The sequence below is a fragment of the Manacus vitellinus genome, unplaced genomic scaffold, assembly GCF_001715985.3.
Source record: "Manacus vitellinus isolate BGI_N305 unplaced genomic scaffold, ASM171598v3 scaffold_17_pilon, whole genome shotgun sequence".
Classification (NCBI taxonomy): Eukaryota; Metazoa; Chordata; class Aves; order Passeriformes; family Pipridae; genus Manacus; species Manacus vitellinus.
The window spans coordinates 579,985-592,369 of record NW_021939256.1 but is presented as its reverse complement, the minus strand read 5'-3'; the positions used below and the strand labels follow the sequence as shown (position 1 = coordinate 592,369).

At 42.6% G+C, this 12,385-nt stretch overlaps 1 protein-coding gene across 1 annotated transcript in view; it reads right to left on the bottom strand.

Moving 5' to 3' along the window:
* Positions 1-8,517: 8,517 nt before the first annotated feature.
* ZNF407 (zinc finger protein 407) overlaps positions 8,518-12,385 on the bottom strand; it is a 308,108-nt gene continuing 304,240 nt past the window's right edge. The window contains exon 8 of the mRNA XM_029958925.1: positions 8,518-11,083. Within this exon, the coding sequence (XP_029814785.1) occupies positions 9,732-11,083 (1,352 nt within the window). The 3' untranslated portion in view covers positions 8,518-9,731. The remainder of the gene's footprint in view (positions 11,084-12,385) is intronic.

The window sequence follows — 12,385 nt, the reverse complement described above, 5'->3', positions numbered from 1 at the left end:
ATTGATGTCTTTAGCAAGTCAAGCCAAATATTCATAAAACCCATGTGCCCAAAAAGAAAACGTACACTGCTAAGGAGAAAAGTACCTGATGTTTTTTAAAGCATCCACAGGAAGGCAATTCCAGCCTTTAAATATACACACGCATACAGAAAATATTTTGAAAAAATTGTCTGTCCATAGCCCGTTCTCAGCCTGGAAGGATGGTAACACTTATAAATCAATGGCTTTTCTTTGCACTTTGTTGAAAGCTCTCATGTTTTCGTTTTTCTTTTATTTCAGGAACGTGTTGTTATTTGGTATATCACGGACCTGGTCTGAGAAACTAGTGCAGAATCAGGAATTCCAAATTGGATGACATTATAAAAGTGTGCTGCAGACAAAATTTGATGTAAACAGGATCTGGAAAAGATTTGATGAGATTGTGAAAAAATGAAGATGGGATGCAGATTCATTAATAAACAGCCTGTGGGTAGCGAGCATAAAGCCTGATTGATCGCAATTACTGCAGTTCATAACTGGAAAACCAGACATCAGAGGACATGCACAAGGTAAAGCTGCTCTGACATCAGAGCTGAGCCTCATCTATTTATTGGGTGGCAACTACAGAAATCCAGCTCTTGCTTGTTATGGGTATGTTTCCATAACAGCATTTAAAGTAGTTTAATTTTCACTTCAGCAATCTTTCAGACTGATTATCAAAAGGGCTTTCTTAGAAAGCTGCTTGGATGAAGAAACCAGATCTCCCACATGTGCCTCCCAGTGTGCACACATTTGCGTCTGGAACAGCGTCTGGAACTGGGCGTTTCACTTTGAATTAACACCGAGAGCACCATACAAGCAGATGACTCCCCGTCACCAGCTATTACTGCAAGGAGCTCTGCTCATCCCCCTGGAAGTGCAGGCAGAAAGGCCCCTGTGAGCTGCCACTTGCCTGATGGGGAAACACTCTACTGCATGGCTGGGTGTGTGCGTTAGGTGAGCAACCACAACTGGCAGGTCAGTTAAGAATCTCCTTGTAAGAGCACTCAAAGCCTGGCTCTTCCCTTTGTACCAGCTCCTATATGCCCAGTAGAGAAAACCCTATGTAGTATCGTTGCCTGTAGGTATAATAGCCATGTAAGCTCCAGGTTTCATATACAGAAATGGAAATTTGCTATTAGGTATCTGAAGCAGGAACCTCCAAAGCTAACAGGAACAGTCAGGAGCCAGAGAAGAGATGTAGCACAGCAGTGCTACAGAAAGAAATGCTCCTTTCTGCCCAGTGCCCACATTAGCTCCTAGTATCTGGTTTGTGGGTACACTGAACATTCTAACAGCAAGAGGCACCAAATGCCATTAGAATCATAGAATCATGGTTTGGGGCAGAAGGGACCTTAAAGATCATCTAGTTCCAACCCCTCTGGCACAGACAGGGACACCTTCCATTAGAAGGACACCTTCCACTACAAAAACACCTTCCATTAGAAAGCTGTTATGATGGTAACATACCAGCGATAGTTCCCCATTTGCTGAAGCTTTAGAGCTGTGGAAAGTTAATATCTGTGTGAGCTGAAATGAGGCCCTACAAATGGTTGTAGGTCTTTCTCTGTAGTTCTCCTTCTGTGAAAAAGGAAAAGCATTTCCTCATGATACCTTAGTGGGCTAAAAAAGGATAAAGCCATGATGGGTTGGGAAGCACTCAGACACCAGAGTGACAAGTACCAGAAGAAATGTCCATAGAAAATGACTCATCCTGCCTTTGGAGTAGGCTTTCAACAGCACGCAATAAACTAGGCATGGAGCCACCCACTAAAGCACTGAGACAAATTATCAAAAAGCTGCGTTTTGAGTGAGCCCCTGCAGGCCATCCTTGGCACAGCACAGTGCATCCCCTGCACTGCTGGGGGCAGTCACCCACCCACACTGCAGCCAAACCATGGCTGGGCTGCTTGGGCGAGAGACTCAGTCGTGCTGCTGAGATGTCAGTGAGGAATCAGGAGCTGAGTCATGAACCCACCTTAGAAGAAGAGAGAAGAAATGGATCCCTGCTTCTTTGCAGGGGCTTTGAGAGCTCGCTACTGGAAAAGGGCCATTTTTGGTCTACCTTTAGTAGGAAGGCCCAGCAAATGGGGACAAGAGGACAAACCCAGCACCCAGAGAAGAGCAGACTGGTAAGAATTTCTGCCACATTAGCACTTTGTCTATTGAATGCTGGAGTCAGATACCAAGATATCAACAGACTGCAAGAGCAAATGAGTTTATTGTCTTCTCTTGCTGACTCCAACAGGCATGTTGCCTAAGACTTGGCTCCTGCTCCTCAGCAGCAGGCTTTTGTCCACATCATCAATCTACCACAGATCACATCACAACCCAGCAAGACACACACTTTCTATAGCAGAGTGGTCCATCAGCAGGATTACCAGGTATGCAGCAAGCCAGTTCCTATAAGAGCCAGCTTTACCTGCAGGAACAAGAAGTTCACCCATGGCATTGAGGAAAATAATAATAACAAAAAGAGGTCAGGGGATGTAGAGGCTCTCCCAGGTCACTCAGTGTTTCTCCTGTGCTACTAGCTTTCTACTAGACAGAAAAGCTCCTGGAAATTCCTGCTTCCATTTGCTCTAAATATCTGCAGTACTTGCTGTCCCTGAATTTTTTCATCATAGCTCACATATGGATTTAAGGCAGGAGTCTGAGCAGAAACACCCCACACAGCGCCTAGCTCCTCTGAGCCAAAGCAAGGCAGCCATCCTGGTGTTTGGATGCATCCCTCTAGGTTTTCTTTCACCTGCCATCCCCACCAAGCTGCTGCCAGCCAACAGTGCTATTGCCTTCTGTTCAATGTGCCACAGCAGCATCAACCCCTCTGCTGCCCTGGCAAGGGCAGGAAGTGAGCTTGAGACTTACCTGTCTCTATCTGGGTCCCCAGGTGCAAGCACAACCCCAGGCTTCCCTTTGCTGATTCCTTCTTAACCTTGAATTAAAGCAGAAGAATAAATCAGCTGAATGATCTGCTCTGCAAATTCATAGGCAAAACTTACAGACTGCAAGCAAAAATGAGGAGAAGAGCAAGGCCAAGAGGATGGCCAGATGTCTCTAGCAAGGCAAAAATCCTCCTGGAGCTGGGCATCTGGATTTCACAGCTACCAAACACCAGCAATCACCACCATATGCTGAGCAGAAAACAAAAACCTGTTCTACACCCCCAGCAACACAGGAACACGTTGGCAGATTGAAGAAGCTTAGCAGGATTTGGGGGAAAGTCCTGAAGCTCTCTCAGAGTAAGACATCTGCCAGTAAATACCTTATTTGCAACAGAAATGAGTCCTTTTCTTCCCCTGGTGACCCTCCATTCTATCTAGATGAGATGTGTCTCCTCTGTTGGTGTCTTCCCTTGCAGGAATTCAGAGGTGTTAGAAGCCAGCTTCCAACCTGGAGCACCTACAGCACTTGCTATGGCCAGATCTCCAAAACAGATGTTGTGTTACACGTCACCACAGGGTCAGTTGAATGAGGCTACCAAATCACCTGTCTGCCCTGGGCATTGGTGGAGGAGAGAACAGAGAGGGGAAGAGAGCTGGATTTGGGTTCCAGGTCTGAGCTGGAAAGGCACTGGGTTTTGCTTTCCCATTTTGTCTACTTCTTGTCTTGCAACTCTTGTGTATACAGCTTTGTTACATGTGAGCAGTCATGGCTTTCAGTTACTGGTAATTCAGTTCCATTTCTACTTTCAGAAGCTCCTTATCAAGCTCAGTTCCTACTAGCCCAAGAATTCTGCCTCCTACCCTTGCATTTGCTCAATCTTTTCTTCTCCTTTGTCTGACCAGATGTTCCCTTGTGATGCCCAACTTATCCAACAAGCCTTCTTTCTCAAGGAGCCAGATTACTTTCAAAGTCTGTCTATTGAGCATTGTGTGGATCCTGAAGCTCATGGTTACTTACATATCAAGGGATGCAATCCAGCAGAGGCAACTAACTAATCACCCTGAATAACCAGGTGGATCACTCCAAAACAAGACACACTGGCAGTGTGAGTCTGTGTACAGGACCTCCAAGAAACTGAATCAAGGCATGGAAAAGCTGCAGTAAGCAACAAGGATTCCAAGCAGTAAGAGTGATCAGAGGTTTGGGGAGTATGGAAGAAAAGCCACCCCAGAATTAAGCTATTGCTGCCCATGGGATTGCTATTCTTACTCATCAGAAATTCCCAGAACCCAATGGCACTCAGTTAATGCTGACCTCCAGGGCAGGACTACGCAGCATAACTGGTCGTTCCAAGTAGCCTTGATAAATGTGTTGCTGCCAGAAGACAGGAATGTGTTTTAAACAAGTTCAGGTGTCCTGTTACATTGCAGAACATAATCCTAGTTTGTGTACACACACACATCAATTCCTATTGCATGATACGTGCTGGATCTACTCGTGTACCGTGGATCTTCCCCACTCCACCAATGCTCCCAAATCCTTGACCATCATTTAAGAACATCTTAATAGAAAAAGCCCAAATTACTTTTGTACAAATGGAGTTGGTGGATGCTACTGGCTTGTGCTTTTCCCAACCAAAAATTAACTTCTGATGATGCTGAAAATCCCATTAAGTCTACTATTTTGAAAAATAAAAGTTTGAAATATTTTTTTTCCAGTTAGAAGAAAAGCCTGGCTCCCTTTGCTGAGCATATTAAATACCTTACTTAAATAGCTGAAAACAAATGTCCCTTTAAAGCAGCACCTAACATGCTGAAGAAATCAGTTAGTCTCTGGCCAAGGGCTTTCTATTAGCTTTATTTATTACATATAAAGGACCCTGTGTTGCAATTACACACAAAAAGCAGATTCCACAGCATTTGGTCTTGCATGCCTATTTTCTCCATAGTTTTATTTACCATTCTTAAGAAGTATAAACATGGCATGTGTTTATATATTTTGAAGAGCATATTCCCCCATGCTCTCCAAGAGACTTCTTTGAATACTCTTTCACCATTTGCAATTGTGCTTTTGGAAGTTTTAACAATATTTGTTTCAGATAAGTTTATTTTTGTATGATTGATTGAAATCTCAAGCTGCAATTAAGAAAATTGCAGTGAGAACCATTAAAGGAATAGCGTCATTCTCTCCCCTTCCCACTAAAATGTCAGGTTTCAATGTCACCGCAAGATAACCCAATCGCGTGCTTGTACACCATTCACCCGGGCTGGAATAAGTGTAAAACTGTCTGAAGTACTAATTACAAATGACTAGAAATAATGACACGCAGTAGAAGGAAAATGAAAGACCCCGGTCCTTGTTACTTACCCACCAAGGTGTGTATGCGCAGTAATGCGGGTTATTGTGAAGCAGCCTATTTAGCAAATATACAAACATCCATCCCCACTTGTAGATTAGCCTCAGTCCCTCCCCCAACTCCCTCTGTCTCTCTGCCCTTTCTTTCTCTCCAATTATAAACCAGCACCAGGTTTTCTCATCAGCCATCTCCATGTCTCCAAATGGCTTTTCAGTGTCAGGCCTATCAGGAAATTAACTCATCATGCAGTGACAGCTGCTAATTTTTTCCCCTTACATGTCAGATGGATCGCCTGCTGAAGCTAATAATGAATCACCAATCCCTGATTAGAAGGTGCTTCCGAAACATATAACTGCCATCTGAGCTAACTTTTTTCTTCATATAAAATGATATCACCCTAGAGGAGTAGAAAACGAATTGTATTCTTCCACAAGATGGAACAGGGGTAGCCTGTTTGAGCGAGCCGTGCGCTATCTCAAATTATGGGTTATTGTTGCTCAGTAAAATAAGTGAAAACTCACAGCCCTTCTTTGTTTTGCCAAAAGAATGACTTTTTTTTTTCTCACTTGAATTTACTTAGTTTCAAATTTCAGGAGCGGTTTTGTCTTCACTCTTCTCTCTTTTTTATTCTGTTTACAGGTTTTGCACTTAGGAAGCCTCCTGAGCAGGGAAAGTTGGAGAAAAGCCCCAGAAGTTGCTTTGTGAGGCCTGTGCCTACCACAACACCAGCTCCTTGTACTGCTCTGCCAGTAGGTCTATCCCCATGATTTTCTGAAAGGGGCTCAACTGCAGTTTAAGCACAGGTTCAGCTCAGGGCCAGCCCGAGGCACAAGAACTTTTGACACACAGATTCCTACAGCGATTACACAAGCTGAATCCACTGCCCACTAAGATCACAAATGTATTTCTTCCAGAACACACAGCTAACATTTCTGGTATTAAAGCAGCATTTATAAATGACAGCAGTGCTTGCAGCACTATGCACAATCCACAAGTGCATACCTTAGCACATCAACTCCCTGGCTCTGGCTCATCTCACTTCCTTAGCAAAGGGCAGCTGGTAGTCAGGCAGAATGGTATGTAGCTGTGGGCACTTTGGGTTATGTTGGGTTTTGGGTTCTTTTCATTTTGTTTTTGTTATAGGAAATATTTCTCTAAATATAGTTTCCAGCTATCTGTTATCTCCCATTTCTCCCCAAAGATGGAGCCTGTATTCCGGGGCCAGGAGACACTGCCTCTGGAGGTGTATATCTGATTCTTAAGAAATGGGGGGGTGAGACTGCTTGCCAGAAATATCTCTTCTTCCTCTTTGTTTTCACTTAGGGCTTTTTTGTTCACTCTTGGTGGGGGTCTTTTTCTTTTGTTTTTTTTTACATTATTACTTATTTTCCCCCTGCATACTAGTTCAATGCTTCTTAAACACTTTACCTGTTTGGCATCATCACAGCATGATCCAACTTTATTAATGCTTATTCAGAATGGATAACAAAGAGAAAATGAAGCCAGTGGCTCTGGCAGTCAGAACACCAGAAGGCAACTGACATGGGAATACTGTACCCTCAACAATCGCTTCCAGTACAGCATAGCCCTTGAATTCTCCGGGACACAGGCAACTGAAGGTGCTCAAACCAAACAGCAAACACACTTTTAGGAGAGACTGGCTGCCTGGCCTGCATAGGCTTCTTAAATCCACACCACACAAGTTCTACGATGCTCTGACAGTGGACGCTACCTGTGCCAAAGGGCTCCTGCAGCCTCAGAACCTGCTCCCGGCCGCACCAGACCACATGGCCCTGGGGGGAGTCATGTCCTTTTCAGATGCTGCTCTATTCTAAGTGCCTCCCCCCAGCTTCCTAATCTTCCCTGCTCTCCAAGGCAGAGGGCAGAGGAACACTGGGAAGATCCATAGAGCAACCCAGCTCATCTCCTCCCAGTTTATGATATGGGACAATGCCAGGAGCTCTGGTACGGCAGGGAGACAAATGCCAGTGATGCAATTCCTAGGCCCTAGAAGAGATCTGCCATAGCCTCAACTTTTGGTGTATGGCAGAGAGAGTTTTAGTATGGGGTTGAGACAGTGCGTGGAGTCCTTAAGCAGTCTGACAGTACAGGAAAGAATGTCACCCTTGATTTCTAATGTTACATTTGTAGGGCGCTAATAAGTTAACTTTAAAGTGCACATTAAAAAGAAGGGGAAAAAAAAGCCTAGGAAAATATTAGCTCTCCTGATCAGGCTGCACTCAGAGAGAAGTATCGTTAACCTGAGCTCCCAGGTAATTACAGCACACGGTAGGTTAGCGAATCCTTTCCAGTGCTCCCAAGAACAGGAACACCTACCACTGGGGTTTTTTTTATGCAAAGGTCTGCTCTTTTCATTGTGCATACAATGTGATTGCTGGTTTGACACTGCAGGCTACACTGGTTTTATGAAGGATTAAATGCCACCTGAGACATATTTATCCTAAATAAATCACAAATGGTAAACTGCAGCATGTCAGTGTCAACATCCTGTACTGCAGCAGAAAGGTTAGCCATACAGGACTAAGCACAGCGAAGAATTAGCATCCAAGCTGCAAGACCACAGGGCTACAGTTAACAGGAGAAATGATCAAGAAGAAATATTTCCACTGAAAAACATTCAGTTTTTTGAACATCTGTGAGAGTCTTGCAGAGGGCCATCATTTTGTAAAGGTCACCTTTTTCCTGATAACAAACGGGAGTTGATCCTGTCACTGTTTGCTGAAGACAGTATTTAAGAGTAAGTGAACAGCCTGTCACTTTTAAGAAAGATGAGCAAGTCAAACTCGGCTAATTATGAATCTTGATGTCTAACTTGAAATTTACTTTTTTGGGGGTTTGACAAAGACACAACCTCAATTCTTGGAAAATAATAAAATTTAAAAAATAATAATAATAAGAGATAAAAAGACAGAAGGATCTTATAGCCCCAGAATGAGGCACCTTTTCTCAGCAGCCCTATTAGAAAATACATTTTTAAACAGTTGCTTCAGGAAGGAACTACTGTTTTACCTCACCCCAACTTTCTTATAGTTGATAATTTTAAGATATTAAACATGATAGGAAACCCAGTTATCTCTAGAGTCAGCATGGCTTATACCCTAAACACTTATACAATTATATTAAGCATGCATGAGGCACACTTCAGAAATTAGATTCTTTTATCTTTATCTATCTAGTGAGCTAGAGGAGAGAAAAGAGAAAAGAGAAAATACACAGACACAACAGATAGCGTTTGTTTGCTCCTGCTGAATGCCAGTTCTGTTTATTGTTTCATATTAAAAATCATGATGCTTCATTTTAATGCTAACATTTTATTTGAAAGACAAAACAAATAATCCCCAAACCTTGCCAGTTTATATTTTACAATTTTTCTAAAGAAACAAAACCAGTTTTATCATGAAACAAATCTTTTCAACACGAACTTGAACTGAACAATTGCAGTATATCCACAAGTAAATAACTGACATTCTGGACGAAGCAAGAAATACAAGGTCACCTTTCCCCCCCCTACTTGTTAATGTCAATGTCAGAATTTTCTCTAAAAATCCCCATAACATTTCAGAAGTAGCTCACCAAATGAACTGCAAAATGGTATTTATATGAAGCACTATTTATAAGAAAAGCAAAACACTGACAGTGACAATATTTTTTTCAAAAAATGCACATTTCTTATGTAGGACTCTCATCTAAAATTAAGTGGAAGTTACAGGCATCAAGTTCTTCTTCCCAAATATGTATAACCAAGGATTTTCTGACGTGCAGCTTTTTTGAGCTCTTCTTTAGGGAAAGTCTTTTGTGATACCATGAAAGAGTAAACTACTATGAAAAGTTTCATTTTAGATGCAAAAAGTCCTTATTTTGACAACATATTTTTAGCCAAGGGGGTATTAAAGTAAGATTTTAGAAAACAAAATGTCACCTGCTTTTCTTTAAAATGAAGAAGGGCACTGATTACTTTATGTAAGCTTACCTGTTCGCCTTGTTATTGTGGGGTTTGTATTTTTTGCATATTTATCTGTTCACAAAATGTACATATAAGTGCAATTATTTTACTCCTGTGATTATGTTACACAAAAATGACAGAAGGCAGGGAATTACCCTGAGATAAAACAACATTAAAAAAAAATCAACAAAGAAAACAGTGAACAGAACAATTCCTACTTTGGGACGGGGGCCTATTATCCTGTTATCCTTTTATCCTAATATGTTTGTTTTATAATAATCCCATATAATAATTCTTAGAGCTATTGTAACAAAATTGTACTATCCTTTTCAGTGAACTCCTCCTATTAGCTGATCTTCACTTCCTGAAGAGTGCGTATTTGTTACCTGGCTAGGAGAAGACATTCTACTGAGAAGGCTTTACAGAAAACATTCCAGGAATACAGTGCCTCCATGATTCTGGTAATATCCAGCTTTGCCCTGAATCCAGCCTATGAGGTGAAGCTCTTCATGCTTCCTGTACTTTGTTATAATCTCTCTGGCCTTGAATTACCTGTGAGCCACCCTCTGTATAAATGACCATGCTTGCCAACTGTTCTCTTGCTCCATCAGGGGTTACAGCTTCTGCTTTTAGAGCAGTACCAGCCTGCAAAATGTCTTGAGACCCAGCTGTCTCTATCACAGCATGTGAGTACACACCAGGCTCATCCTGCATGTCTGGTGGCAATTCTGTGACGATGTAGTGGGTTGCACCTTCAGAGAAGTCACCATCAGAGCCCTGAGACATGGCTTGAGCTAATTCTTCACTGACAATAATCTGTGATATTTGCCCATCCGACTCAACTAAATCCATGTGTTCACTTTGGACACTGAGTGTGTGGCTACCAGCTTCCTGCATAATTATCTGAGAGCCTTCTCCAGCTACCATATGCACAGTCCCTTCCTCATTTACGATGACCTGAGTGACACCTTCTTTCATCAGCTGGTCGGCTGCAGCTGTATCGCACACAGCAAACTGTAATACTCCTTGGACCATATTCTTGAAGGCAGCCTGAGCTCTCTCCTGAGATGCAATTATAGCCGATGGGTGCATGACCCGTGTCACTACTTCCATAGGTTTGGTATCTTCCTGAGTCTCCTGAACTTTGTGGAACACTTGTATTTCTTGTCCCTCTGCATCACTGGGAACGCTGGGCATCTCAGGGTTCGGCATTTGCAAGAAATCTTTGTGACTAGACCTGCTTCTGTCAAGGAGTCCAGATTTGTTTTCTGATTCACCCAGCTCTGTTACAGCACAAAGCAGGGCATCTAATGCTGAGGAGGATTCTGGAGGATTGACTGTAGCTTCAGAAGCATCTAAAACTTCTTGTTGCATTATCTGCTGCAGTACAGTGCTACTGGAGTCAGGAACCGCATCTATTTGAACGCCCTCCTCCATATCAGCTCCTGTTCCTTCCACCACTACCACTTGTGTTGCACCATCTGCTAACTGCTCAGTAAGTATCTGCCCTGGAACCACACTACTCACGTGGGAGCCGTTTTGGTTTGTAGCTATGACTTGCCCATCCTCTGTGATATGGACCACCCTGGCCATCTGACCAGCCATTGCTAATGTCTGAAGGGTAGCCACTGCTGTTTCTTCCACAGAGGCATCAATGGCAAAGTCACTGTCATATCCTTGAATAATAATAAATTGCTGAACTTCCTCAGGTGACTGTGGCTGTCTTCTACTGCCCCGAAAGACCTTCTCCTTAACTGGAGAAACCTCTCCCAGTGCTGCTGCGGTAAAAGGACTTGCAGTTTCCACAAAGGTTGCTCCTTGCCCCTTAAGTCGGCACTCATAGGACTTGGACACAATGCCTACAAGATAAAATATGCTGTTAACATGGTATCATGGTAAATATCAGTTCATTACTTTAACAAATTGTAGCTCGAATGGAAAAAATTTCCTTGACGATTTTCAGATTTCACTGGTAGAAAACACAGGTAAAATGAGCAAATGAACAAAGCCAATTTGCATGTTTTCCAAATAAAATATTTACAGGTTGAAATAATTGCTGAGTTTAACCATTCTTCAGCTTATTAACAATTTAAATGTGATTTTAAAATATCCTATATAAAAAAGCCCAAGTAAATACAGTATGCAGTTAAAAGCCATTAACACATCTTTTACAGAAGATCCTATTGGTTATATTTCAGTACTTCAGTAATGAATTTTAGGATCGTATATTACATTAAACATATCTGGGTTTGAAGAACTGTGGCTGATCATCTCAATACCCTGCTTTTGTTGGCGAGGTAATTGCCATGCTGTCATTTTGATGCCATTGTTTTCTCCTTCATTTCCTACCGAGAATCATCTCCAGCACCCCTGACTGACTCAGTCACTAGCCTAGTTACCTGGAGAAAAGATCCAGTGGCTTTCTTTCCCTAAGCAGGATATTCTATATAATATTATCCAGAGAAACCTCGATTACACTTCCTAATTATTTCTACATGAAATCAATTAACAAATTATAATACATGTAACCTCCATATTCCAACTGCTTGCTCTGCCACTTGGTCTGGTTTTGTGTCATTGAAGGTTTCCTTCTCAGTTCTCATCGCTAACAAGCTTCAGGAAGGCAAATGGTGCCCACAGCTGCACAAAGTCAAGCCCACCATTCTCAAAACATGGCCTTATGCGTTTTTGGGAAGACATAACTGAGAGCTGTGACCACCAGCTTAGTGGATTTCCTTGGAAGGACAGCTCTAGCACTCACTGTCTTCCCATGGCAGTGCCACTCAGAAGCATCCATGGAGCTACTGCATGTACTGGGAAGTAAGCTTTGGGCCACAACCAATGCACACAGAGAAAAAAGTGGGTCCTGGACACTGGGAATGAGGTGAGAGTCTAGTGCCAGACAGGCCTTGGGAAGGCTGACTAAGTCCATGATGCTCAGACTACCCACACCCACGCTCCAGTTCAAATTCACCTACACAAAACTGAAATCACATCTCTGGAATAACAGGTGTAGCATCTTATCACTAACACAAATAGCTATGCCATTGCTTGCTTAGGATAAAACAGACAAGGAAAAAACCCTGACTTTTACAATCAAATTTCAGTCTAGAACTGTACCGTCCAAGCCACTTCTAGTGAACGCTGTACTCCGCTGACAT